This window comes from Myotis nattereri, assembly GCF_964212035.1.
Source record: "Myotis nattereri genome assembly, chromosome: 8".
Taxonomy (NCBI): domain Eukaryota; kingdom Metazoa; phylum Chordata; class Mammalia; order Chiroptera; family Vespertilionidae; genus Myotis; species Myotis nattereri.
Genome location: NC_138083.1, coordinates 84,706,980 through 84,734,933, shown reverse-complemented (window position 1 = coordinate 84,734,933; position 27,954 = coordinate 84,706,980). Strand labels below are relative to the sequence as shown.

The following is a 27,954-nucleotide window of genomic DNA, read 5'->3' as shown; positions in this document are numbered from 1 at the left end:
AAGGGAGAGAGATAGAAACATCAATGAGAGAGGAACATCCTTGATCGGCTGCCTCCTGCACGCCCCCTACTGGGGATCAAGCATGCAACCCGGGTATGTGCCCTGACTGGGAATCAAGCCAGGGACCTCTTGGTTCATGGGTTGATGCTCAACCACTGAGCCACACTGGCCAGGCACCATGATTTTGATCCCAGCAAATACAAGTGTTGACTTAGGTGGGGCTGCTCATCACAGTGCTGCCCTTCCTGTCGACCCCAGCCTACCAGCGCTCATCCCCTGGCCGCCCAGCCAAGCCGCCCCCCTCCGCCCCCCATACCTGGTGGTTCTAAATATAAAACAGTATATATATAAAACGCTGAATTCGATACATTTTATTTTGTCTGCCTACCACAATTCGTAGCCTCCTTCAAGAGAAAGTTTGCTTGAATTTCCTACGGCACTTGGCCCTGGATGTTCAATACTAGCTATACCACATTGAACCCTGAGAAAAATCTCTTTGCTTACAAAGTATTTGAGAAATTTGTTCTCATCTGTGTAAGCATTTTCCATGTGGCACAGATTGCATTAATTTACTAAACAAAGCTCTTTTTCAAGAGCTAGTGCAAGGGTCACCTTCAGTCCTGCCTGGTCCAAATACGCAACCTAAACTAATGAAGGGCGGGCAAGTCCATAGGTCACCCCTACCTGGGGTGCGGGGGTGTGCGACGGTGTTCGGGGTGACAGAGGAGGGGCACCTTCTCGTCGCCAGGGTTCCCATCTTCCTTGACTGTTGGAATGGTGGTTACAGTGACTCTTAAATTTTCTTTTTTTTTTTATTTTTTTTTAAATATATTTTATTGATTTTTTACAGAGAGGAAGGGAGAGAGATAGAGAGTTAGAAACATCGATGATGAGAGAAACATCGATCAGCTGCCTCCTGCACATCTCCTACTTGGGATGTGCCAGCAACCCAGGTACATGCCCTTGACCGGAATCGAACCTGGGACCTTTCAGTCCACAGACCGACGCTCTATCCACTGAGCCAAACCGGTTTCGGCAACTCTTAAATTTTCAACAAAGCAAGCTGCTGTGCCATTTTTGAAGCCACCTCTAAATGTAGTGAGAGGGGCAGCATCCCTAATGTAGTGGAACCTCTGCATCTACATTTAAATTTGGGGGAGCAGAGATCAGGACCAAGTAGCTTAATCACTAGGTACTTCGTACCCAAAGTGCGGCCGGAACTCAGCCAGCTTACAGTTTGTAGTGACAAGACAGTATGCAAAAACTAGCGATGAGCCGTGTTAGGTGGTGTATGTATGAGAGAGCTTTACTGGGAGGAATTCCAGAGTGAGCTGGAGCGGTCAGGAAAGGCTTGGGGAGCAGGACAGCCTGGAGCCGGGCCGGGCAGCGGCGCTGAGATGAGCGGAGAGCGGAGAGGGCTTTCCTGCCGCCTGTCGGCCTGCGTGAGCAGAGCGGGCGCTGCGGGTGGCCGGGCGTGTTGGTGACACTGGTTCCTGGCCTGCCCGGAGGGAGGAAGCCTCTTCAGATTGGTTCCTTGAGTTGTGACTTTCCTCCGTGACCTTGGCCTCCATCTTCAAGCTCTTCTAACCTTTCCAGCGCCTACCAGCCAGCAGGGTCTTCCGGGCTCAGTGTGGGAACATTCCGTGGCAGGATCCTACGTGTCTGCGGTTGACTCTTGTTTTCCACGTCCACGTAGGGTCGTGAGGTCCACTTCCTGGCAGACTCCATCCCCTGGCCTCAGCTCTTGGCTTCCTTTGTCCTCTTCACGGAGCCCCTGGTTTTGTGGTTCTGCAGGTCCCCAAAGGAACTGACCAGAACTGGGCCCAGAAGCTGTACGACCGGCACGGGGGCTGCCAGCACTTCCAGAAACCCCGCATGTCCAACACGGCCTTCATCGTGGCGCACTTCGCCGACAAGGTGGGTCTGCTCCCTGCCCCAGACTCGGGGTTCTGGCCTGTGAGGGAGCTGCCGCAGCCTAAAGTCTCTTAGGTGGGGTGCCCTCCCACCCCCCTCCCTCCCCACGCCAACTGTGTGTGCGCCACCCCGTCACCACCTGGCAGAACCCAGTGGGTGGCCGTGGTTTCCCAGGTGTACGCCTGACAACCCTTTGCTGAGGTCTCTCCTGGGAATACAGCCGCGTAACAGAGCCCGAGTCGCCCTCCTGGAGCTTGAGAGAGAAGCGGAAGGGGGAACGGAGCCGCTCTTCCCAGGAGCTGGTGCAGACGGGATTTCTCTCCATAGATTTCTGTTCCGGATGCACTGACCCAGTGCTGCTCAGATCCCATGTGCACGAAGGTGCCTGCCGCCTTGCTCACACGCAGGTTCTAATTCAGCAGGTCAGGAGTGTGGCCGACAGCTGTGTTTACAGCCCCAAAAGGAAGCCACCTCAAAAAAGGAATTTCTTTTGCAAACAGTTTGTTTTTCCACAGAAGGGATGCCCAGTTCCCTCTGCATAGGTCCCGACCACGTCTTGGTTTGCATTTTAAATGGGAGCAGCGGGGGGGGGGGGGTCCCCGTTCACACGCTGTGGGCCTGGGCCCGACGACACTGCCCAGGGAAGCTGACCAGCCGCAGCACTGAGTCCTGTGTGCTTCCCTGTGGCCCAGGTGGAGTACCTCTCAGATGGCTTCCTGGAGAAGAACAGAGACACAGTGTATGAGGAACAGATCAACATCCTGAAGGCCAGCAAGGTAACGCGGGAGAAGCAGGGGACAGCCAGTGTCCACAGCCAGGGGACAGCCAGTGTCCACAGCCAGGGGACAGCCAGTGCCCACAGCCAGGGGACAGCCAGTGTCCACAGCCAGGGGACAGCCAGTGCCCACAGCCAGGGGACAGCCAGTGCCCACAGCCAGGGGACAGCCAGTGCCCACAGCCAGGGGACAGCCAGTGTCCACAGCCAGGGGACAGCCAGTGCCCACAGCCAGGGGACAGCCAGTGTCCACAGCCAGGGGACAGCCAGTGCCCACAGCCAGGGGACAGCCAGTGTCCACAGCCAGGGGACAGCCAGTGTCCACAACCAGGGGACAGCCAGTGTCCACAGCCAGGGCCTTCAAGACCGTGAGATGATGAGGATGTAACTAGTGAAGCCCGATGCCGGCCTGAGGCCACCGTGTAGCTAGTTGCTTTCTCAGCCGTCAGAGAGCGGTGAATACTTAGGAAAGAAATGCCTCTTCCAGCCTGATGTGTTTTAGACAGTAGGGGATGGAGGCTTTTCCCTCCCAGCTTTGGCTTACGAAATATTAAACCTCAAACGAGAATACTTTTCCTCTGAAGATTTCCGATTCCAAGGCAGCACTGAGTATAGGCCGAGCGGTGGATCGAGTGTTTGCCAGTGAGTGCCAGGTGACAAGGGTCGTCCTGGGCAGTTTCCTGGCACGCAGTCCGGATGCCATCTCTCTGCTCCATCTCAGTAGAGGGAGCTCGAGACCAGCATGGCCCAGAGGCCAGGTGAACCATGTGGGCGGTGACAGGCCCTGGGGTCCAAGAGTCACGGTGGGGCTCAGAGGGCCAGCTCCTTTCTGCGTCTCACCCAGGAAGGAGACCTGCTGCTTCCTATACTGGCATCTTCCTTACAGGTGACACCCACATTCCATTTTGAGCAAATGTGTTTGCTTTTTATTTTTAATGTTTTCTTCGTTATTTTTAATTTTTAATTAATTTTTATATAATGGCTTTATTGAGATATATTCGACATACTATAAAACACTTGCTTTTAAAGGCATTTGATTTAATTTGCTTTCTGTTTAAGATCAGTTTGTGCCGGGCTGAGTAGCTCAATTGGTTAGAGCATTGCCAAGGTTTCTGGTTCAGTCTCCAGTCAGGGCACATACGAGAAGCAACCAATGAATGCATAAATAAGTGGAACAACAAATTGATATCTCTCTCTCTCTCTCTCTCTCTCTCTCCCTCCCTCTCCCTCCCTCTCCCTCCCTCTCCCTCCCCCTCCCTCTCTCCCCCTCCACTCTCTTCCCCCTCTCTCTCTAAAAATCAATTTTAAAGCTTTTCTTTCTTTTAAAAAAATTTTTTTTTATTGATTACAGAGAGGAAGGGAAAGAGTAGATAGAAACATCAGTGATGAGAGAGAATCATTTGATTGGCTGCCTCCTGCACATCCCCCACTGGGGATTGAGCTCACAACCTGGGCATGTACCCTGACCAGGAATCAAACCATGACCTCCTGGTTCATAGGTTGATGCTCAACCACTGAGCCATGCCAGCCGGGCAATAAAAAAACCAAAAAACTTAAAAAAACAAAGTAAAATAAAATCAGTTTGTGCTGGTAGTTGAAAAGCTTCTAATGATATTTGGAATAAACAGACCATTCCCTTTCCAATGTAGGAAGATGAAATACTAAGACTTTTTCTCCAAAGTCCATTTAAAACCCTTTTGCGTGCAAATATTTCTTTCTTTAAAAGTGTAGATTTTTTTTTTCCCCAAAGGGGTACCTTGTAAAATAATTGATTGAAAAGAAAATTTATTTTTTTACTATGCTTACTAAAATTTTAAAGAAGATGCTAGGTGAGAGATCCCAACCAAATGGTTACTACAGTGTATTGTTTTAGTTTCACATGTCTGTTTTAAGGGGAATATGTTTTATGTTCTTATAAACAGAAGTGAACGGTGAATCCACGTGATTTCCAAGGTAACAGCTATGTGAATAGCTGTAATTGACAATGTTCTTAAACTGTCAAATGGTCTTTAGAAAGTGTTTTCATATTTTTAATCCCTTCCCAATAGGTTTGCCTCAGGCTTTTACAATCTCTATACAAACTTGAATAGCAGAGAACGCCAAAGCCAGTTCCTGTGGACAAGCAAATAGTGGAAAAGTATTAGGGACCTGCTGGGCTGGTTTGAAGGTATCATCTGAGTGTTTCCAAGGTTGAAGGGGGGACATTTTTTTAAAGGCCCAGGTGGATGCTGTTTTTTATGGCTTAAGAGGAATTATATTAGGTCCATTGCCAGTGAGCCAGCTTATACACAGACTTGGCAATAGCTCTGAAAAGGCCTGCATGCAGTTTGTCAATTAAAGAAAAAGCATCGCCTCCCTCACTCAGAAGTGTGTTCTTTTGCATGAATCCTTAGTCAAGGCGGCTGCTTTTCATGGAGACTGGAGGTTGGTTCACAGGTGGGCCCCTCAGGTGCCTGTCTGGCCCAGCCCCTCATCCAGGTGGCGAATAGGGTGGGCGGTGCAGTAATTGCTATTTCTTGCCTGGTCTTGTACTGCTGCCTACAGCCCAAGGTCAAACACGGTCTTTCAGTCCTGTGGTCAGACGAGATGCCTTTCTACGTTCACTGAGTTTATAAAGCGCATTCTGAGTAGAATGCATATCCTACCCCTTCTTTCTCAGAGTTAATGTCCCGACCCACCCTTCTCCCTCTCCCTCCCGGAGGTCCCGCCCTTTCAAACGCAGTCTCAATAGCAGGGACCTGCAGCACATGTTGCTCTTAAACGAAAATACAAATTCTCCAGAATGCCCCAGCTCATGGGACAAAGCTGAAGGGGTTTCCTCCCTCTGGTCAGGCCAGTAACCCCCGTTTCACCAACACGCCCGACCGTCCTCAGTGCCTGCTCCTGCTCACTCAGCCGGCAGGTGGCAGGGAAGCCCCCTCCCCTCTACACTCATCTCAGCGCCTCCAGGCTACGCCCAGCTCGGGCTTTATGCTCTGCAAAGCCTTCATGTGGTGACTGAGTTAGGGCTCAGGGACGTTCCATAGCTTTACAGGATCCAATAATACTGTCTCGTGTGTCAGGGCTCCACTCCTTTATGTTGTTGAATACCAGTCCGCCGTATGGACATACCACATTCTGTGTATCGTTTCTCCGCCGGTGGACATCGTCGGAGTTGCTTTCCGTTGGTGGCTGGCCCCTGCGGACAGTGGCGGACAAGCTTTGACATGTGTTTTCACGCCTCTGGGGTAGATACTGGGGAGCTTCTCTGAACGAGTCTGAGCAAAGTTCAAGTCCAAGCCGTGTTGTTTGCAGTGCCCTCTCTGTGTTTGTTTCTAGTGCCCCCTGGTGGCTGACTTGTTTCACGACGACAAGGACTCTGTTCCTGCCCCCTCCACTTCTGCAAAGGGCTCCAAGATCCACGTCCGCTCCTCCAGGCCCCTGCTGAAAGCCTCCAACAAGGAGCACAAGAAGACCGTGGGCCACCAGGTCAGCCCGCGGGGGGCAGGACGCTGTGGGCGGGCCGGGCAGGGTGGCCTGTGGAGAGGAGGGAGCCACCAGGTCAGGGGGAGGCCAGGGGACCCGGTATCCCAGCCCGCTGCCACCGGCTCAGTCTTTCTGTGCTGTTTGAAGAAGGAAACTGCAAAACCTTCTCTACAGGGAGCGAGCAGGAGAGGGAAAGGGTGGCTGTAGCCCCAGGCGGGGCATTCAGTCTTCATGGGATGTCATGTCCAGCGTGTCTCCCAAGAGAAGCGACGGGAGTGCCTGCCAAGCCCTGGCCACACTAAGCTTCCTGTTTCAGCGGAGTTGCCTATTATGGACTTTCCTATAAATGCAGCCATTCCCAGCGGCCGGGCACCGGTGTGCAGGCCCCAGGGCCCAGACCAGGGGTCCGAGGCCTCCAGGCATGTGATCATCTCTCCTAGCACTTGGTCGCCCGTCATCTCCTCTGATCCATGACCCTGAGTTAGACACAGCAGGGGTGGCCTCTCCCCATTTGGTTCCAGGAACCCTGAGGCCAAAATACAGGAGGGATTGGTTTTAGTCATCCGGGTGGAAGGAGGGTCCGAGCTAGAGTCGGACCCAGGGCTCTGAGTTTCTTCCTGTCCTCGGGGTTCGCAGTCATAAGCAAAGCAGTAACAGTGACAGCCGCTGCTGTGGGCGCGCCTGGGTGCTTATTATGCATCGCGCGTCGATGACCAGGCACTGCTCTTCCCCGCAGTTCCGCACCTCCCTGCAGCTGCTCATGGAGACGCTGAACGCCACCACGCCGCACTACGTCCGCTGCGTCAAGCCCAACGACGAGAAGCTCCCCTTCCAGTGAGTGTGCGGCCGCTCTGTGCCGTCAGGGTCGGCCAGCCCGGCCCCTCCAGCCCGGCCTCCTCACGCCTCCTTAGGGGTTAGGGGCTCGGGAGGAAGAGGGAGCCGCAGGCACAGCCGCACGGGGTCTGCAGTCCCCACTGTGGTGAGTGGCTGGCCTCCCGCCCCCCACATGGTTTCTGTGCTGAGTGCAGGCCCTCAGACATTTCCCAGGGCCACCTGTCTGCTGCCCAGGAGGATTCAAGGGGGTCAGAAGATACAGTCCCCCACCCACCCCCTGGGGCGCTCACAGTGGTGTCACGGAGGGTGCATACTCGAATCCGATAGAGAACCACGTGGAAGTGCGCCTTGAATGCCGGTGATGTCCAGCTCAGACACGGAGGTTCGCTGGCATGGTGGGGAAGGCTCCTGGCATTGAGGCAGCTTGGCCTCAGGCGACCTGTGGAGTGCTGACACACCGGGTGGTCCTGCTCCTCTCACCCGCTGCCGCTGAGCTTCCGGGCCGTCCACACTCGCTCTCCTTCCCTCACTGCCCAGCCTTCTCCGGTCCAGACCCGGCCTCTGTGCCGACCTGGAACGTTTCCTTCCGGTTCTGTCCACTCTCACACGGTGGATTCTACCCGAATCTGGAGAGCCGCGATACTTAAAGATTGTTGTCCCTCTCTGGTTTCTGCCAAATCCCAGACCGTCTTTTCTGCAGGCCTACGGCAGCCCCAGGGCCACCTCCCCTCAGCCTGTCTGAAACCCCACCTTTTCCCCGCCAGGTTCCTCTTCATGTGGTCTCTGTCGGGGTGAAAGCATAACCGCTTCCTGACGTCTCACCCACCCACCAGACAATCTCGCAAACTAGAAACCCGAGAGTCGCTCTGGACCAGTGCGGCCACTAGCGCTTCCTGTGATGACGGGACCACTCTGTCATCGGCATTGTCCTACGTGGTAGCACTGGTCACGTGCGGCTCTTGGGTGCCGAGAATGTGGCTAGTGTGATTGAGAAACTGAATCCTTCTTTTTAAAATACGTTTTTATTGACTTTAGAGAGAGAGAGAGGGAGAGGGATAGAGAAACATTATCGGTCTGCCTCCGGCACGCCCCCTACTGGGGATCGAGCCCACAACCCGGGCATGGGCCCTGACTAGGAATTGAACCAGTGAACTCTTGGTTCATGGGTTGACACTCAATCACTGAGCCACACCGGCCAGGCAAGAAGCTGAATTTCATTCTTAATTTCATTTCAGTGACGTTCAGATGCTCATTGGTGGCTAGTGGCTGCCATATGGGACAGCATCACCCCTGGGTCTTCCTCCTGCCTTCCTCCCAGTGTGCAGTCATTGTTAGAATACCACGGAGGCCAACAGGTCTCCCTCTTGCCTCCCTTCCTGCATCACCTAGTCTCAGACTCTCTTCCTCTCTTGCCTGGAGGGCTGCCCAAAGCCCTTGATGGTCCCACCTCTGCAGCCTCTTCTTCCATCACCTGAGCCTCCTCACATGCTATTTCCTCTGGCCAGAAACACACATTCTTTAAAAAATGTTAAGCACTTTCTTCCCATCTTTCTGATTTCCTTTTGGGTCCTCGCATAATCACTTTGTGTGAAGTCATTTATTTTGGCAACTCTGACTCTCGGAGTGAATGCCTGAGCTGCCTCTGCCTCCTCTCACTCGATAAAGCCCGACTGGCACTCGACGGGCCTCGTGCTGGAAAGGCTGGGAGACAGGACTGAGCCAGCCTTCCGTGACGGGCCCGATTGGGCCCTGTCTTCCCTTCCCCCAGCGTCTGAGACACGCTCAGGGCCCCCCGCCCTCCTGGCATCTGTTTACCAGCTGACGCGGGAAGAAAGGGGCGGCTAGCAGAGCGGCGTGTGTGAAAGACAGATTATGTGTGAAGGGCAGGAGCAGGGGAGGAGGCCGGGCAGCAGACAGCGTGGGCCCCGCAGCCGTGACCTTGGGCAGCTCCCGCAGAGCCTGGCGCCCACCTCGTGCTGTGTTCCTGCTGGGCCTCCTCTTCCCAAGGGGAGAAGTTGGGGACTTGGGAAGGGACTTTCTGGTCCGAACACCCCATTTGTCTGAGACCTTCCTTTGGACCAAAATAATCTTCCCCCAGTAAAGAAAGCGGGGAGAGGACTGAACCAGCGCCGAACCTGGACTCCAGTCCGGGCTCTGCCCCAGCGGTTCGGCCAATCACAAGCGAGTCCTTTACTCCGTCTCATTTCGTCGTCTGTTAGTCGAGGTTAAACAACAATTATAAATGACTTCAAGAAGATAACTTACGTTATTTATATGATGAAAATGTAGCGTTATTGACGCTACCCTCGCAGGAGAGTGCCGGGTCCCTCCGCCCGTCCCGCACCGCCAGGCTCTCTCAGCCCTGATGCCACTGACGTGGGGCCAGGGAATTCTTGGCTGTGGGCTGTCCTGCGCGCTGTGGGGAGCTTGGCACCCTGTCTCTATCCGTTCAATGCTCGTAGCACCCCCACCATGTGACACTGCAGTGTTTTAAGACGTTGCCAAATGCTGCCTGAGGACCGAGCCACCCCCAATGGAGAGCCGCCGTCCCACACTAAATGCTTTGATAGCATCTCCTGTGTACAAGTCCTTTCCCCTCTGCCTCCTTTATTTAAACAACAACAAACATCTCTCACCCCTGTGGCTCCCTGGGCACTGGGCTCGGACAGGTGGACTGACAGCGAAGAAGATCCATCCCTTATCCTTCAGGAGTCACCTGGCGATGGCATAGCCGTGACTGCCTCCTAAAGGGCCGGAGCGGGAGGGGAGAGATGGCTGCGTCCAGGAGGCAGTGGCCCGAGCGAGGGTGGCCATCTGGGACGGCTCCTCAGAGGAGCCGCCAGGTTTTCCGGAGGCCAGTCCCCTGGTCGCAGAGGCGAGCAGTGCTGAGAGTCTCGGGTCCCTGCAGTGTGACCCCGAAGGCCGCAGAGCCCGGCGAGGGGGGCGGGGAGCCTGCAGCCGTGCCAAGATCGGGGAAGTGGCGCATGGCTGCCGGGGTGGAACCGATCCAACACCCGGAGTCTCGCTCTGCCTCCCGCGAGCCCCGGCCCTGGGAGCCTGCGCGTTGTACCGGGAGGACAGCGTCGCCCTGCGGTTCAGCAGGTGGGCCTGTGCATCTTGGGTAGTTGTTCAGTCCAGACTCAGTGCTGCTTGAGCTCACGTGGGCCTCCCACGTTGACCAGGTGTTCACCAGGAAACGGGTGTTCACCAGCCGGGCTGTTTTCCCTCCCAGTCACCTAGTCACGCTCGTAGAATGCGAGATGCATTTGACAGGGAGTTTGCCTGGTTGTCGGGGAGATAAGATGAAGACACAGAAGCCTGTTTGTCTTTACACGTCCCTGGGGGGCGGGTTGCGGGGGGTGGAGGAGGGTGAACAGAGAACGATGATGACAGTAACTTCTTTGTATCGTGTCTTCATTCTCTTAATGGCATCCCCCTTTTACGTCCCCTGATCATCACAGCAGCCAGTGGATTTTAGTTGGCAGATATCCTCACTCCATTGAGTAAGGAGGAGACGGAGCTGGAGAGAGTGCTCTGCCCACATGACCCTGGCAGCTCCAGGGCCGGTGCCCTCCTGCACCCTCCCCACGGGGAGGGAAGGGACATAGAGGGTCCCTTCTCCAGGTCATCGAGACGCAGGGACGAAGATTCGAGCTGTGTCCAAAAATCCTTTGCCAGATGCCTTCTGGGGCCCCAGCTTGGTCAACCTATGAGCCAGGAGGTCGTGTTTCATCCCCAGTAGGGGGCGTGCAGGAGGCAGCCCATCATTGATTCTTGCTCATCATTGATGTTTCCATCTCTCTCACTCCCTCTCCCTTTCTCTCTCTGAAATCAATAAAAATATATTTAAAGAAGAATGCGCGCAGAGCGGAGATGCTGAAATGGCTCGTGAGGCTGCCCATCCGCGTCCTCGCTCTGCTTCTCACCTGGCTGTGCTCAGTGGCTGGAGGGCCGGCAGCTCAGGGCGGGAGGAGGTGGGCTGCCCTCTCCGGCTCTGGTTCTGCTTCGCCCGACGGCACTCACTGCTTGTCTCGTGGTTCCGCAGCTTTGACCCGAAGAGAGCGGTGCAGCAGCTCCGAGCGTGCGGGGTGCTGGAGACGATCCGAATCAGCGCAGCCGGCTACCCGTCCAGGTACGTGCCGCGGCCACGCCCTGGTGCACCCAGGGGCCCTCTCGTGGGCTGTCCGCCAGAAACAGGTCCTCAAAACTTCCCGAGCACTGAGGGCCAGGCAGGGTGCTGGCGGAAACGAGCGTTCCCGTCGGGTCTGAAAAGTGTGGGGGTCGCCCGTGACATCCTCGGGCAGCTTTCAGATCTCAGCCTGGCATTGGTCTGGGTGATGCACTGGCCGCTTGCAAAGGAGATTTCTCCTTTATTCAGCTCCCACCCTGTCCCCCTACCTTCTTCCCTCTGATTGTGGTAAAACACACATCGTATTTACTATTTCTGAGTGTGCACCACAGGCCGCGGCCCCCCTCCCCCTCCTGCCCCTGGCTCTTCTTGTCCCCGCTCCCAGGAAGGTTTCCTTAGCCCCCACCTTCCATCCAGCGTCCCTCAAAACCCATCGCAACCCGTGGGTGGGTCAGAAATCAGTTTAATGGGTCGTGACCAGCATCTTGGTTTTTAATGAAATAACGGGTGGAAGATAGAAGGTGGCCGTTGGTGGCAGAAAGGGCGCCGTGGCCTGACCTGGCATCAGTTTGTATACAGGTGTGGGCACGTCCTGATGTAAATGGACTTTCCCACGCGAGACCCAGAGAAGGAAGGGAGCTGCTCAAGGCCACCGGGTGGGTGGCTGGACCACCTTCCTCTGCCCGCTGGGTGGTCCTTGCCAAGCACCTTGCGGCCCCACATCAGCGAGGCGCTGGCGTCCAAGCTCAGGCTCGTCAGAGGAATGAGGGCAGGGCCAGGTCCTGGGGTGGAAGGAGCCAGACCTGCTTTTCCCGTCCAGTGATTCGGGAAGAGGCCCCAGTCCTGCAGTCCAGCCCCCCACCCCCACCCTCCGGGGAAGCATCCTGGGGGCCAGGTGTGCTTTCCGCTTCATCAGACCGCCTCTGGCGTGGCAGCTGGGAGGGCGCATTTCCTGCAGGCCCTGAGGCCCCGGTAGGTAGTGGCTCCTCCGACTGCTCACTCCATCTGGCTGCCGGCAGAGTTGCCAGCAAAGCCGGGGTGCCCACCCACTCGCCGGCCTCGTGTAGGGACGTGATGGATGCCTTTCTCTGCCTCCCTAATTGCCTCCGGCTTCTTCCCAGCAGATAGTTACAAGGGCACCTGTACCTGTTGTTTCTGTAATGGCTGGCGTTGTGGAAAGTGTAGGGAAGGAAGGGAGGACTATAGGATATCACAGAAGATGTTCCTTGGAGCTGTGGTCTCGAGGTTTAGGCTCGGATCCAGGACGCTGCCTTGCGCCTCCTCCTCACGTTCACGTTCTTAGCAGGCTTTGCGAAAGGCTCAAAGAGAGGATTTCCCTCCCAAACCACCTTTGGAAAGCTAGCTTTTAGAAAGAGGCACCATGGTTTTGTGGCGCTGTTGCTAGTACTGAGGCGGAGTGGAATCATCCATAGTATTTCCTGTAGGTCCCAGTCCCTTTTCGCCCCTCCCCACTGCCACGCCACGGCACCCAGCGTGATCTGGCTGTGAAGATGAGTGGTGAGGGGCAGCTGCGGGCGGCTCCCACCCTGTGATAGCTGACTCCCTCTCCGCCCCCTGGCAGCATGGTAACCGTGCTGGATCTTGGAGTAGCATCACTGGGTTTTTTAAAAAAGTGCTGCCTGCCCGCCTGCTTCCTCCAGGAAATTGACATGTGGGCCGTATCTGGAGATGCAGCCAGAGGTTCTACAGAACCCGGGTCCATCGAGCTGGTAACACCCATCATGTGTGCCGACTTGGGGCCTGGAGTGGAGAGAACGTCTGGGACCAGAGGGGCCTGAGTGGGTGGGTCACCCCCTGGCGGCTGAGACCGGCACAGCAGAGCGATGGCGCTTGCTTTCGCTTGTCAAGTTACGGCACAATTCTGCAGTTGTTCCCAAAGGAAACCTCGTGGCTTCCTCGATGAGGGGAATTAGAACTTTCACTGCTTTTCTCCCACTTCCATGGCCAAAGGGAAATATCCTTTGCCACGAGGAAAAGGGCAAAGGGAAGAAAATGCAGTCCTGGGTCGCAGGCTGTGGGTGGACCGGTCCCAGGGGCTCGCCCGGGAGCCCAGGCGAGGGCCACGCTTCCCGCTGGGCTGCCAGGCGCAGTCCCTGCGCTCAGCGCCGAGGCCTGGGCACAGCGCTCAGCCTGCTCTGCCATGAACAGCGCTCAGTGCCCACCGCCCCCACCGGAGAGGGCGGACGCCCGCGGCCAGCAGTGCTCGGCGCTCCCCGCCCGCCCGGGCTCCGTACACCTGTCTATTTTTATCCTCCGAGGACATGTGCGCTCTGTGAGTCTGATTTAGAATGGAAATGAATCATTCAGCTGGAACTGTGCAGCAGAGGCTAAGAAATATGTCCATTACCGTGTACGTAAAGCACCGTGATGAATGCTCTGTCCGGGAGGGGCTGGTCCGCCGTCACGACTCCCGCCCCCTCTGTCTTGGGCCCACACAGTCATCCGTCTCCTCGTTGGGGGCTCAGAGCAGCTCTGTGTCCCGGAGGAATCGTGAAGCAAATGCCACTCACCCAGGACAGTGTTTAGTGTGTTTTTTGAAAGCACCTTTTCTGCCCGGCTGGTGGGCTCAGTAGCTGTCGTTCCAGATACAGCTGAACCAGGAGGTCCCTGGTTCGATTCCTGGTCAGGGCACATGCCGGGTTTTGGGTTCAATCCTCAGGAGGGGTGTGCAGGAGGCAGCCGATCAATGATTCTCTCTCATCATTGATGTTTCTCTCTCTCTCCTCTCTGAAATCAATAAAATATAGATACACTAGTCAATAAAATATAGATACACCTTTTCCTACGTCTTCAGTTCTCCTTCACTTTATTTATCTCCTCTCATTTACATAAAACAACAACAACAACCTCAGTGTGCTTTCTGGAAAGATGCTCCCCGGCCCCCCCACCCCCCCCGCCCACTTCCCATCCCCGCCCCATGAACTGAGTGGCTCAGGGCTGTAGATGGAGACGGAGGCCCGAGAAACACCTGATTGGCTTTCCTGCTGAGTCATGATTAAACTCGCACAGGGTCCCAGCCCTGTTACTGAAAGTCCACAGGGAAGGACGATGTCACACGTGTTTGGAGTGTGGTCATTCTTTACTCGGGGTCTTGCAGCCTCCAGTTCTGGCTCCTTGGCCTGAGAGCTGTGCTCCTGTCCTTGCACTTGAGTCAGGCACAGGGTTCTCACCTGGGTGGCTCCTGGTGGTCACCTGGAAGGGGCTGACCATTTCAGAAGCCAGGCCCTCCCCCTCAGACCGGGCACATGGCCCCTCACACCTTTGGCAAGGCTGGCAGGCTCCCGAAGCGTCTCGGACCAAAAGGAAAGCACGCCCCTCACATCCTTGTGGGTGTGGTCTCAGGAAACCTCTGCACTAGGAATCTAGGGCCCAAGTCGAGTGTCACGGGGCAGTGGGTGCTGGGCTGCCCACCTCACCCTGACCTGACAAGCTGAAGGATCCTCACCATTTTCTAAGGGGCCTGTGAGCACCTGGCTCGCCACCTCAGGGACTTTCTCTGTGGCCTGATGTTGTGCACATGGTCTGAGAGGCTGTGAGGTCCTGCAGGACTCTCAGAGTTGGTCCCATCCAGGCAGTGCCCTCCCGAGACCTACTCAAGAGGGGAGGCAGCACATGCAGATCCTCCGTCCGCCCGCACTGGGCACTGGGCGGCTCGGGCACAGCGTTCCCACAGGCGATGGTTACGTCCAGTGTCGGGCCCTGACTGGGACCCTAGAGAAGCGGGGCGGGGGGAGGGGGTGGCTGGGCGGGAAGGGAGTGTAATTTCGATCTTCAGGAAGCTTTCCAAACACTGCACATCCACGAACCCCCTGGCTACTGGCGCTCTGGGAGGCGCCGTGGGAGGTGGGTGACGGCCTCTGGATGTTGCAGGCAGTGGAGGTGAGGCGTGCAGCCGTGACTCGCCGGACGTCGCACCGCTGGCCACTGTCCGAGCCAGGCCCCTCTCCTTCTCTACCCCAGCTTCTCCGGTACCCGCCGCGGTGTCTGCGGTCACAGGGCCCTGCTCTCTTGTCATTTCCTTCGCCCGTGGCCTCCCTGGGTTATAGGACCGTCAGCAGTGGGAGATTTTCTAATGAAGAGCATTTGATGTTTTCAGCCCTGTGGAATGCTGCTCTAATGATTTTCCCAGAGAAATTACAAGCTCATAAGGAAAAATAAGACAAGTGAGGACACTAATAACCATGATACCGGATGTGGGAAGTGCCCTCAGAAATACTGACCCCCTGGGGCACTGTTGGGGACCCCCTGGCCCTCCTGTGGCCGAGAGGCAGGACCTGTCACCTGATACACCTGTGTCCCTCCAGGTGGACCTACCATGATTTCTTCAACCGCTATCGGATGCTGATCAAGAAGAGAGAGCTCGCCGGCGGGGACAAGAAGGCCATCTGCAGGTCTGTGCTGGAGAGCCTCATCAAGGTGAGCCGGGCGGCCGGTCACCCGGGCAGCCGGGCTCCGGGGGAAATGGGACGCCGCGAGATGCGGAGGGTGGGGTGGGGGTTACCTGCCTTTTTGGGTTTTCATCCTTCTCATTGGAACTGATTCCAAGAGGTGAGTCCGTTTTCATACATCAGTGACTAAGGAAAAGCCCCCTCACCTGCCCGGGGTACATCCTGGCTTTGTTCACAGCTCAGCACACAGTGTCTCTCATCCCCCTGGGCGAGCGCAGGGAAGGGCGACTGATTTTAACGTAAATAGATGCACTTAAGACAGTAATTACACGTCCTGTCCCCCCCAACATTCCATAACATAGTTAAATTGACTTGGGGAGTTATGTGCAATCTGAAATTATTCAATTGACTGGCCGTTTGGGGCTAATCTTTATAAAATGTCAACCAGATTGGGTCCTTCCCTTGCTCAGAGTCCCCCAGGCCCCCCCCTCCCCCACCCGGCCAATGCTCTGGCCTTTGGTGGTTGGCTCCTCCCACCACCCACCCTCACTCCCCACTCAGCCACACCAGCTCTCCCGTCCCTCCACCATGCACAACTTGTTGCCACCACAGACATTTGCATCAGCTCTGCCCTCCCAAACTCTCTCCTCCAGGCTGCCTTCCTCAGTTCCTTCAGGTCTTTGCTCAAAGGTCACCTCTGTCGAGATGGCTGACTTGGTGACCCTGTTTAAACAGCCCCATCCCACCCTCCCAACCCCAGCTCTGTCTTTCCCATCCTCACCTGAACACATACCTGGTCTTTGTCTGTCTGCCCTCACATGCCAGTTACTCAAGGGGCAGGCGTCTTGTTCAGTCATCCTGGACCCTCGCCCAGGGCCCGGCCGTGGGACAAGTGAGCGCTGAGTGACTGTGGGCCCACGGAGCAGGGCCGGCCGTGGGTTATGTGAGTGACTGTGGGCCTACGGAGCAGCGCTGGCCGTGGGTTACGTGAGTGACTGTGGGCCCACGGAGCAGGGCCCGGCCGTGGGTTACGTGAGTGACTGTGGGCCTACGGAGCAGCGCCGGCCGTGGGTTATGTGAGTGACTGTGGGCCCACGGAGCAGGGCCGGCCGTGGGTTATGTGAGTGACTGTGGGCCCACGGAGCAGGGCCGGCCGTGGGTTACGTGAGTGACTGTGGGCCTACGGAGCAGGGCCGGCCGTGGGTTACGTGAGTGACTGTGGGCCCACGGAGCAGGGCCGGCCGTGGGTTATGTGAGTGACTGTGGGCCCACGGAGCAGGGCCCGGCCGTGGATTACGTGAGTGACTGTGGGCCTACGGAGCAGCGCTGGCCGTGGGTTACGTGAGTGACTGTGGGCCCACGGAGCAGGGCCCGGCCGTGGGTTACGTGAGTGACTGTGGGCCTACGGAGCAGCGCCGGCCGTGGGTTATGTGAGTGACTGTGGGCCCACGGAGCAGGGCCGGCCGTGGGTTATGTGAGTGACTGTGGGCCCACGGAGCAGGGCCGGCCGTGGGTTACGTGAGTGACTGTGGGCCTACGGAGCAGGGCCGGCCGTGGGTTACGTGAGTGACTGTGGGCCCACGGAGCAGGGCCGGCCGTGGGTTATGTGAGTGACTGTGGGCCTACGGAGCAGGGCCCGGCCGTGGATTACGTGAGTGACTGTGGGCCTACGGAGCAGGGCCCGGCCGTGGGTTACGTGAGTGACTGTGGGCCTACGAGCAGGGCCGGCCGTGGGTTACGTGAGTGACTGTGGGCCTACGGAGCAGGGCCGCCCGTGGGTTACGTGAGTGACTGTGGGCCTACGGAGCAGGGCCGGCCGTGGGTTACGTGAGTGACTGTGGGCCTACGGAGCAGGGCCCGGCCGTGGGTTATGTGAGCACTGAGTGACTGTGGGCCTACGGAGCAGCGCCGGCCGTGGGTTATGTGAGTGACTGTGGGCCCACGGAGCAGGGCCGGCCGTGGGTTATGTGAGCGCTGAGTGATTGTGGGCCTACGGAGCAGGGCCCGTGAGCTCCGCCTGAGAATTCTGCACGGGAGGGCAGAGGTGGGCACGTCACCTCATTGCTCCCTGATGGCGAGCCCGCTGCCCTCCTTGCCTTGTAAAGGACCCGGACAAGTTCCAGTTTGGCCGCACCAAGATCTTCTTCCGGGCAGGCCAGGTAGCCTACCTGGAGAAGCTTCGGGCCGACAAGTTCCGGGCAGCCACCATCACGATCCAGAAGACCGTCCGGGGCTGGCTGCAGAGGGTGAAATACCGCAGGTTGAAGGGGGCGACCTTGACGCTGCAGAGGTACTGCCGAGGACACCTGGCCCGCAGGTGAGCCACGCTGGGGCCCCTCTGGGCAGCGGCTTGCGGGTGAGCGGCAGGGGCCCGGGACTGGCTCTCTTAGCTGGGTGGCCTCTCTCGGCCTCTGTCCTTAGAGGTTCCTACTGGGCCCGGACCGCACCCTGACTTCTTCCCAGGAGCTGGGCACCCCCTCTTCCACGCCCCTCCCACCTGAGGGAGTAGGTCTAGTTCCCAGGTCTCCTGTCCTCCCCCTCTCCCCCACCCCTGGCCTAACCGTGTCCCCCCCCCCCGCCAGCCCCCCCTCCCCCCGGCCTAGCCATCCCCCTAGGTCTAGCCTAGGACTGGCTGGTTGTGCCCCCAAACCACCACTTTCCTTTTGCTTCAGCTCCGAAGTGAAATGATCTTTTAGAAACAGCGATAAATTCAGCCTTTCTGTCAGTTGGCTTACACTCCGCTTCAGGTTTACACTCACAGTTTCAGACTCCCCTGGGAGTTTAAAAGTCGGGCTGGCAAGTCCTGGGGCCCCTTTGAGTTGCGCTGAGTCAGCATCTGAGGGGACTGTGTAACCACAGGTCGCCCGGCTAACGCCTGCCCAGAAGCCTCCCGCTCTGAAATGCTCCCCCCCTGACGGTGTCACTGGGCGAGGGAGCACTAACGGGGTCTGGGCGTCGCACTGACACGGACTCGCAGAAGCAGCCAGTGACCTCTGCCCTCGGGGTCTCCCTGGGGAAGTGGCAGTAATTGCCGTAAGGTCTTGTGTTGGAAGCCAATGCAACGGGCTCTCCTCTGCTGGACTATGAACATGATGAGCCCCTGAGTCACACGCCCAGAGCGGGGTCCTTTGTATCGTACCCCCGGAGGCTCGCTGCTGCTCACCCTCCGGTCCGGCGGGGGCTGTGTATTCGAGCATAACCAGAGACGGTGAGGCCTCTGGGACCTCCAGACAGCTGGGGACGACCTCGGGGACAAAGCTGTAGAATGGGAGGACTGTCTGTGGTAGCAGCACTGAGTGACCACGGCCACCTGTGCCACCCGTCCTCACGGACAGGCCTGCGTGGCTCTGAGCTCGCTGTGGGGACTCCGTGCTAGTGGACACGCAGGCCCAGCCACGCGGGGAGCCTGGGGGAGCTGGGAGTCAGGCGCACCTCGGGCCGCGGAGCTGGGTGGGGTTGCGCCTCCTCGGGGCTGCATTAGGTAAGTCCAAGTCCCTCCAGCTCTAATGCTCTGAGTCTCCGGCTGAGGGCTGGCTGTGAGTCTGTCCCCAAGCCCTTCAGGAGGTAAGAAGCCTTAGACCAGCGGTTCTCAACCTGTGGGTCGCGACCGCTTTGGAGGTCGAACGACCCTTTCACAGGGGTCGCCTAAGACCATCGGAAAACACATATATAATTACATATTGCTTTTGTGATTAATCACTATGCTTTAATTATATTCAATTTGTAACCATGAAAATACATTCCGCACATCAGATATTTATATTACGATTCATAACAGTAGCAAAATTACAGTGATGAAGTAGCAACGGAAATAATTTTATGGTTGGGGGTCACCACAACATGAGGAACTGTATTAAAGGGTCGCGGCATTAGGAAGGTTGAGAACCACTGCCTTAGACTGATGTTCTGTGTTTTGGCGGGAGGGTGGGAGAGGGTGGTAGAGGAGAGCAGAAATGCAACAGCAAATTCAGTGTCCACGTGCCGTGCGACCCAGGCAGAAAGGGCTGGGGGACAGGAAACGGGCAGCCTGAGAGGATCCTGTCCATTCAGCAAACCTTTCCCAAGTGGCAGCCAGGCCAGGCCCTGCACTAGATGCAGGGGGTGCAAGGACGATTGAGACACGGCCCCTGATATCTCCAGTTCTGGTGAGCCCAGGGCACAGAGAGACAGACAGACATGCGAACACGTGATGTGCCCAGGTGGCAGCGAGGGGCTTGCAGGTGAGGAGTGGGCAGGGGAAGGGCACAGGTGGTCAGGCTGACAGTTTGGGGCTTGTGGGAAGACTTGGAGTTACAAGGAAGAGGCTAATTCTGTTCTGAGCCTGCACGTCCAGGGCCCAAGGCATTGCTACCATCAGAGGAGGAGACCCGGCTTGACCTGGGGTGACCTTGACCCAGAGGGAAGGACTCCGTTCAGAACCAGCTCAGGCGCTCTGTCAGCAGGCCCACCCTCTCCCTCCCCAGGCTGGCCGAGCATCTGCGGAGGACATGGGCGGCCGTGGTGTTCCAGAAGCAGTACCGCATGCGGAGGGCCTGCCTGGCCTACCGGAAGGTCCGCAGAGCGGCCATTGTCATCCAGGCCTGCACGCGGGGCATGTTCGTGCGGAGGATCTACCGCCAGGTGTGTGCACGCTGGGTGTGAACTCAGCCCCAGCAGATGAGTTGTCACCACCATGAACGGTGGTTTTTCCTAAGTAATTTCACAACTCTGTCCTCACGGAGCCCTACCCAGAGTCCCATGAGGAGGTGCACTGGCCAGGGTTCTCCAGAGAAATAGAACCAATAGGAGATATGTGCATGTGTGTGTACATGTGTGTGTATGTGTGTGCGCATGTGTGTGTGTGTGTGTGTTTGAGGTTTGGCTCAGTGATTGTGGAGGCTGGCATCTCACTGCAGCTGAGACCCAGGGTAGCCGGCGGCGGCATTCAGCCAGGTGTGAAGGCCTGAGAACCAGGGGAGCCCTGGTGCAAACCCCCGTCTGGGGCAGGAGAAGATGAGATGTCCCAGCTCAACGGTGAAAAAGGAACAAATTCTCCATCCTCTGCCTTATGTTCCATTCGGCCCTTGTGGATTAGGGGTGCCCACCCACACTGGGAGGCCGTCTGCTGAGCCCACCTTCTCAAATGCTCACCTCTCTGGAAACACCCTCGCAGACACACCCAGAAACAGTGCTTAACCTGGGCTCCCACGGCCAGTTGACACAAGGTGAACTGCCACAGCCAGGAAGGGTGCACACCTGTGTACCCCTCCCCTCCGACAGCCGAGATGCTTGGAGAAGCTGAGTCACCTCTCCCCCCACCTCCCCGGGACACTCAGCCTGCAGCAGAGCCCGGTGGCCCATCTTGGGCTTGCTCAGACGAGAGCGGGGTGATAGGCATCTCAGGTCTAGATCCTTTATTAACAGGTCAGGTGCCTTAAACCCAGCAAGGCACGGTCAGGAGAGGGACCCTGACCTCCTCCCCGCCAGGCCATGACCCAGAGAGGCTGAGCTACCTGGCTAGGTGGCCCCAAGTCCGAGCGTATCCGTCCACCAACTCACCCCCACACCTGTGGTTTGACAGCCACCTCCCTGCAGGCTGCGGACCTGTTCATAAAACCATCAGCCGTGAAAGCTTGAGCCTGAGGGAGGCCTGTTCTCTGTGCCTCCTAAAACCTAGGCTGACCGCGGCTCCACCCCACCTGCCCAGGTTCTGCGTGAGCCTCTCTCGCTCCCGTCCTGCAGTGGGAACCCACAGGTGTGTGCTTGTCCCCTGCCAGGTCCTCCGGGAGCACAAGGCCACCGTCATCCAGAAGCATGTGCGGGGCTGGGCGGCGCGCAGGCACTTCCTGCGGCTGCGGGGCGCGGCCATCGTCATCCAGTGCGCCTTCCGGAGGCTCAAGGCCAGGCGGGAGCTGAAGGCCCTCAAGATCGAGGCTCGCTCAGCAGAGCACCTGAAGCGCCTCAACGTGGGCATGGAGAACAAGGTGGTCCAGCTCCAGCGGAAGATCGACGACCAGGTGGGTGCCGCGAGCTCCCGCCCAGGGGTGCGGGTGCTGGGTGCTCCGGGCGCAGGTGTGACCCGGACCCATGGCTCCCTCGGGGAACCACATGCCGGGGGGCACCCAAGAGCGGGCGTGTGTCCCCAGGGCGTCACCCTCTCCGCAGGGGTGGCTGCGACTGTGGCAGGCAGACTAGCAGCCCCGGGGATGTCCACGTCCTAATCCCCAGAGCCTGTGTCGCCTCACAGGGCGAAAGATGGGGCGTGGAAGGGTGCGCGCACACCCATGCACCCCCCTTCTGGTGTCCGAGTGGCCAGTCTTCCTCGTTCTCTCCTCAGAGCAGCTTTAGGGGCTGTTCTCATACTTCGTCGGCTCGGTGAACAGAGGGTGACCTGGACACGCTGGGTGCTGGGTTACCAGGGAGCAGTCTTGTGCCGATGGGGCCAACAGCCCCACTGCCCTCGGGACTCTCTGGCCGCCTCCCCCGTGCCAGGCCCCGGGATGGGTGTTTTATGTTCCCTCTCATCTGGTCCTCACACAACTCCGTGAGGTCATTTTACAGATGAGGAAACTGTGAATCAGGGACATCGAGTGCCTTGCCAAGGTCACAGAATTAGCAAGTTGTAGAACCAGCATTTCGACCCAGGGTGGTCGGATCCCACAGCTGCAAGGGTGAGGCTGGTGTTTTCACCCCAAACGTCACTCAGCTTCAGGCCTTCCCGGTGGCAGTGAAAGTGGGCTCACTGTTACGGTGCTCGTGTGGGGTGTTAGGGCGACCACAGGACCAGGCTCCCGCAGTTCCCCCGAGACGGGAGAGGGAGAGAACCAACGAGTGCGCATGGTGTGGGGTGTGGAGGAAGAGGGGGAGTTAGAGCTGGGGTCACCGGGCATTGCTTGGGAGGCCACTTGGTTTTATTGTACCTTCTCTACAGTAAGTATTTTTAAGCTTCTCATGACCTCAATAGGGCAAGAAAATAAATGAGCCATTTACACCGTAGTCAGCTGCCCAGAACAAGAGCCCAGAAGCAGTGCGGAGAGCAGTAAAACGGGCTTGCTTCTCTGCTTGCAAAAAAAAAAAAAACCTGACAAGAGACTGTATGTTTCTGTTCTGTGTGAGTTTCACTGGGTGTCTGGATTGGCAAGCAAGACAGAAAGCTCACGTGGGTAGAGGACACTCGGCACCTGCCTGCGCGATGTGCCAGGTCGGGAGAAGCGCCTCCGCCTGGAGGGACAGGTGGACAGGAGAGGGCAGGTCCCCGGGACAGGCCATTGGGAAAATGCCAGCGCAGGGAAGACCCCGTCTCTCATCGTTGACCACGTTTTCCATGATTGCTATTGTGTGTTAATCTCTGACCAGAAGAGATAATTGGGTCAGATTTTGCCAGTGAACCTTCTGAGCAAAGTATAGTCCGGGGGACAAGCAGGCTTTGCTGGCGCGGCCACACCCTGCCAGGAGCCCTGGGCACCGCCGGCCACCTCCCCCTGGGTTTCCAGGAGCCAGCCCTGCACTGGCGTTGCTGATTTCCAGAGTCGACTTGAGCGGTTAAAAATAGAGCTGGTATTTTACAGTTCACGTGCTTGAACATCCAAGGGAAGCAGATTTAAAAGGCCTATTTTTAAACAGAGCTTTTGCCTTGCGATTCCTGCTTGGCAAGCATCTGCGAGTGGTGGCAGGTGTTACCTCCCTGGCAGGGTGCCTGTGTGCAGAGGGTGGTCGGAGGAGAGGGGTAGGGTGGATGGGATCTTGCTTCCCTGCACCCCTCCCCATGTTGCCCGACTGTGCGCCAGTCGCTGTCCTCATATATGAACGCATTAAGTCCTCACCATAACCCTGTGAGATAATGTTAATATTGTTCACATGGTAAACTGAGGCACAGGGAGGTTACGTAGCCTGCCCAAGGTCACACAGCGAGTAAGTAGCACGACTGGCACGAAACTTTGGCCACCTAGTCCCACGGCATGTTCTGCCGCCTCCGACCAGTGCAGACAATATTGTCCTTGGGCTGGCTGGCCTTTCACAGCGGGTGTGTGACCCAGCGTCACAGAACACGCGTGGCCCCCTGTTGTGGGAGGGGCATCCGTGTAATTTGTGGCACCAGCTCTTCAGAGGTTCGTGAGTTATCACAGCCTCTTAGCAGAAGGGCCAGCCGTTTGGAATGGACGCGTTCTTATTCCTTCCGTGATGCCTGGAACAACTCAGGCTGCCCCCCTGATACACAGGGTTCCTAAGGCAGAGGAGAGGACACGTGTGTGCTGGGGACGACTTAGGCCAGTGATGGCGAACCTTCTGAGCTCGGCGTGTCAGCATTTTGAAAAATCCTAGCTTAACTCTGGTGCCGTGTCACATATAGAAATTTTTTGATCTTTGCAACCATAGTAAAACGAAGACTTGTATTTTTTTTTTTAATATATTTTATTGATTTTTTACAGAGAGGAAGGGAGAGAGATAGAGAGTCAGAAACATCGATGTGAGAGATACACCGATCAGCTGCCTCCTGCACATCTCCTACTGGGGATGTGCCCGCAACCCAGGTACATGCCCTTGACCGGAATCGAACCTGGGACCCTTGAGTCCGCAGGCCGACGCTCTATCCACTGAGCCAAACCGGTTTCGGCAAGACTTGTATTTTTGATATTTATTTTATATATTTAAATGCCATTTAGCAAAGAAAAATCAACCAAAAAAAATGAGTTCGCGTGTCACCTCTGACACGCGTGTCATAGGTTCGCCATCACTGGCTTAGGCGAAGCATCTCAAAGTACTTTTCACAGCAGCACAGGGTCATGGACGAACTGCCAGCTGGATGGAGGGAGGCCTGAGTTCTGTCTGTTATACCTGCACCCAGAGCTGACAGCTTGGGGTCATGGCCAATCTCCAGTTGAGCCCTGAGTTCATTAGGGGGATCGGCCTAGATCTCAGCGATGCGTGATGCCAGGATGTGGCTAAAGGAGTGATTCCCACTCTTGGGGGAGGGGACACTTTCAAACCATATCCCCACCGCCAAGACGCCAGCAAGGGAGCAGACTGAAAAGTAAACCCAGGGCAAGGCTGGCACCCAAAGCTCATGTCTCAACTAGGGAAACACGACATTGGCCGAGCTCCAAGGAAACAGGGAGAGGGGAGTGGGGTCACCCGGGAGTTGTTGAAAGAGGAGGAGGAGGAGGAGGAGGAGGAGGAGGAGGAGGAGGAGGAGGGCTGGCGCTGTCCTTGGTGCTGACGCTTCCTGTGGGTTTTTATGGCACGTGAGGTAAATGAGCCACATCCTTCGCAGCATCCTTCAGCAATGAATACAGTGACTGTTTCTACCACCACTTTTTGCAGCAGCCCTGGTTGAAGCCTGTGGTGTGACATTTTTCAGCCAAAATGTTGTAACCTATGAACTCGGCTTTCTACCACTCCGGCTTTGCTTTACGCACAACATGTAGAGTGACTAGGCCAGTTGCACCTATAATTATTTTCTAAAATATTGTTATTGATTTTTAGAGAGAGAGGAAAGGAGAAGGAAAGGAAGGGAGAGGGAGAAAGGGAGAGAGAAACATTGACCGAATGCCTCCTGCATGCCCCCTACTGGGGATTGAGCCCCCAACCTGGGCATGTGCCCTGACTGGTGATCAAACTGGCAACCTTTTGGGGCACAGGATGACACCCAACCCACTGACCCACACTGGCCAGCACACACCTATAATTTTTTATAATGAAGGTCAAGTTTCTTAGACCTTTATGAATATATGGCTATATTTAAATATATTTTATCTGAAAAAAAAACAACCCACACAAACATGGATTCAGTCAGTAGCCTTGTGAATCAATTTGATTCAGTACACGTAGCATGCACTCAGTAAATATGTTAAATTAGCTGATGTTTGTGACTTACAAAAGCATCCATCTACATTTGAAAAACAGTGTGTTACAAGTCACAGCTTTTGGCCTCCTGTGCCTTGGTTTTCTCAACTGCGAAATGGGACTGTGAGTCAGCCTTACTACATAGGGGTTTTCTGAGGCGTGAATGGGTTAATACATGAACTCACGTAGTACAGAGCCTGCCCCATAGCAAGCGCCCCACTGAGTGCTGGTGCTGTGTATGGAATGTGTGGCTTCTCATAGTGCATACTGCCTTGTGATGATGGTTTTCCTCCCTCCCCCCCGGCTGGGGACCACGAAGCTCTTGTGTATAGCTTGTCGGGTTGAGCACGGCACAGGGTAGCTGGCTGTGGGCACAAGAGCGCTCCAGTCCAGCTCACACGCCGCTCACCTGCCCGGCAGCCCGGGTGCGGCGCTGCCCTGAGGAAAGGGTGTCTCAGGCGTGAGGTCCCATGGCGGGCATGGCAGCGAATGGGTCCAACAGCTGTTCTGCTCCTCACTGCTTTCCGTGGAGCTTAATTTCTGGCGTCAGTGAGCATTGATTCCTGATGCCCAGCTTACTGGTGTTTTAGCCAGTAGCTCTGTTCTCCGTGGAGCTCCCGCGGGCGGTCATTGTGACTATTTGCTGAGTGTGTGGGGAGCCCCACTTCTCTCTCCACGTTGCCCGCTGACACTCGGCTCCTGCAGCACCGATTTGCCCGTGTTTACACGGGTGCACGACACTGGCCTGGGCCCTCATGCTCCCTCCACGTAAGCTCAGCCAGCGTCCATGTCCCCGGCCCCCCACACCTGCACCAGGCCCATGGGGGCGAGTGCTTCTCACTGAGGGGACACGTGACCCGTGGGGTGCGGCCTGGACGGTTCTGCCAGGGCCTCGGTCTCTGCGCCGGAGCCCTGCAGGGCGAGCTGACAGGTGGTGAGGGGTCCTGGGGCCTCCTTGGGAGAGGGCGGGAAGGGGTCCTTTGTCTCCGAGCCAGAGATTAGGTTGCAGCTCTTTGTGCCCGAGCCCCCGGGTAGGAGGGCAGGGTGACAGCAGGGAGTCCTGCAGAGCCGCGAAGGACCAGGACCGGGAAGCAGCTGCACCGTTCCCACCACCTGAACACCAGGCCCAGGGTCTGTCCCGCGGGCGTGGAAAGCCAACTGCCGCTGGCTCAGCGCCCCACTGCCCGGGGCGCCCCCTGAGCATCCGTGCTGGTGACTTCTGTTTCCCTCTCGCCCTCCCCGCCCCACAAAGAGTTTCGTCAGGGACTTGCCAGGAGGCACACGAGCATGCAGGGACTGTGAGGTTTAGTTCCACCGTGAACCGTCCTTTTTATTTCTAATCGCCTTCATGTATTTTCCGGCCAGATAACGCTGCTCTCCGCCTCTTCCCCCCTCTCCCTGTGTCTCCCCTCAGAACAAAGAGTTCAAGACGCTGTCGGAGCAGCTGTCTGCGGCCGCCTCCGCCCACGCCATGGAGGTGACGAAGCTGAGGAAGGAGCTGGCCCACTACCAGCAGAGCCCCGGCGGGGACGTGGGCCTGCGGCTGCAGGAGGAGGTGGAGAGCCTGCGGACGGAGCTGCAGAGGGCCCACTCAGAGCGCAAGATCCTGGAGGACGCCCACAGCCGGGAGAACGACGAGCTGCGGAAGGTACAGTGGCAGTGGTGGGCCCTAAGGGCGGCCGGTGGGGGCTGGCCATGCACGTCCCCTCCAGGCGATGCTCCTTCACGCTGTGGGGTGGCCTCCTGGGGGCTGTCCGCCTGCTGACCGTCCCTCTGTGCTCGATGTCAGGCGCCCTCAGCCCTGGGTGAGTTTCTGCCATGAGCTGAGGGGTGCACACGCTGGCTTTGGGGTCTCCGCGTCCGCCCCGCGGCCTGAGTCCTCGCTGGCAGGCGGACGTGCAGAGGCAGTGGCTTTCTTCTCCGCGTGGCCTGCAGGGCTGACAGGCAGCCTCCAAGCGCCCCTGTTCGTCCTCAGTCCTCGCCACTGGGGAGTTTGCTTCGTCTCAGTGTTGATGGTTTCCCTCTGACTCGCCCACTCTGGTCGGGGTGCTCGCCCCATAAAATAGTTCTTCCTGGGATGGACCCCCACACCCATCTCCAAAGTCAGGATGCGAACACTCCCGTCTCCACTCCCAGGGGAGCTGTTCAGACCAGGGCTGCCCCGATTGCCGCGGGAGGCTTCCACGGACCCGGGACCCTGGGGTCCTCTCTCCCACACTCCACAGTGACGGGACTGCCGCACCACTCCATCCTTTGGGGTGAAGTGTGTTGTGCTGGGAACACGGGACCACAGCCCGTCACCTGCCAACCATGGCACCTGTTGCCCATTGACCCTTAGGAACAGGTGGATGGTAACCCTTCCAAGTGGATAAAAATAAGAAGGGGCATCTGAGGCAGGAGAAGGGCCAGGTTAGAACTGGAGACTTGAGACTGGTGCCGCTGGGAGAAAGGGAAAAGGGGGTTCCCTCAGGGGGCCAGTCAGATAAGACACAGGACGTCCATTTACCCAGCAGATCCACAACATGGGGTCTCCCGTTTCCACCCCACAGAGAGCCCTGACTCAACCCCCAGCCTCCTGCCTGGCTGCCCCAGGGCACTGTGACTGG

The 27,954-nt window shown here is 57.1% G+C and overlaps 1 protein-coding gene across 1 annotated transcript in view; it reads left to right on the top strand.

Moving 5' to 3' along the window:
- The window catches only part of MYO5B (myosin VB), a gene marked incomplete at its 5' end in the record, with an annotated part of 193,696 nt that overhangs the window by 128,460 nt on the left and 37,282 nt on the right, over window positions 1-27,954 (top strand). Inside the window, 10 exons of the mRNA XM_081097589.1 lie at window positions 1,795-1,917; window positions 2,607-2,690; window positions 6,008-6,157; window positions 6,891-6,988; window positions 11,034-11,120; window positions 15,443-15,554; window positions 17,632-17,843; window positions 19,990-20,146; window positions 21,283-21,522; window positions 26,763-26,996. Of these exons, the coding sequence (XP_080953715.1) occupies window positions 1,795-1,917; window positions 2,607-2,690; window positions 6,008-6,157; window positions 6,891-6,988; window positions 11,034-11,120; window positions 15,443-15,554; window positions 17,632-17,843; window positions 19,990-20,146; window positions 21,283-21,522; window positions 26,763-26,996 (1,497 nt within the window). The remainder of the gene's footprint in view (window positions 1-1,794; window positions 1,918-2,606; window positions 2,691-6,007; window positions 6,158-6,890; window positions 6,989-11,033; window positions 11,121-15,442; window positions 15,555-17,631; window positions 17,844-19,989; window positions 20,147-21,282; window positions 21,523-26,762; window positions 26,997-27,954) is intronic.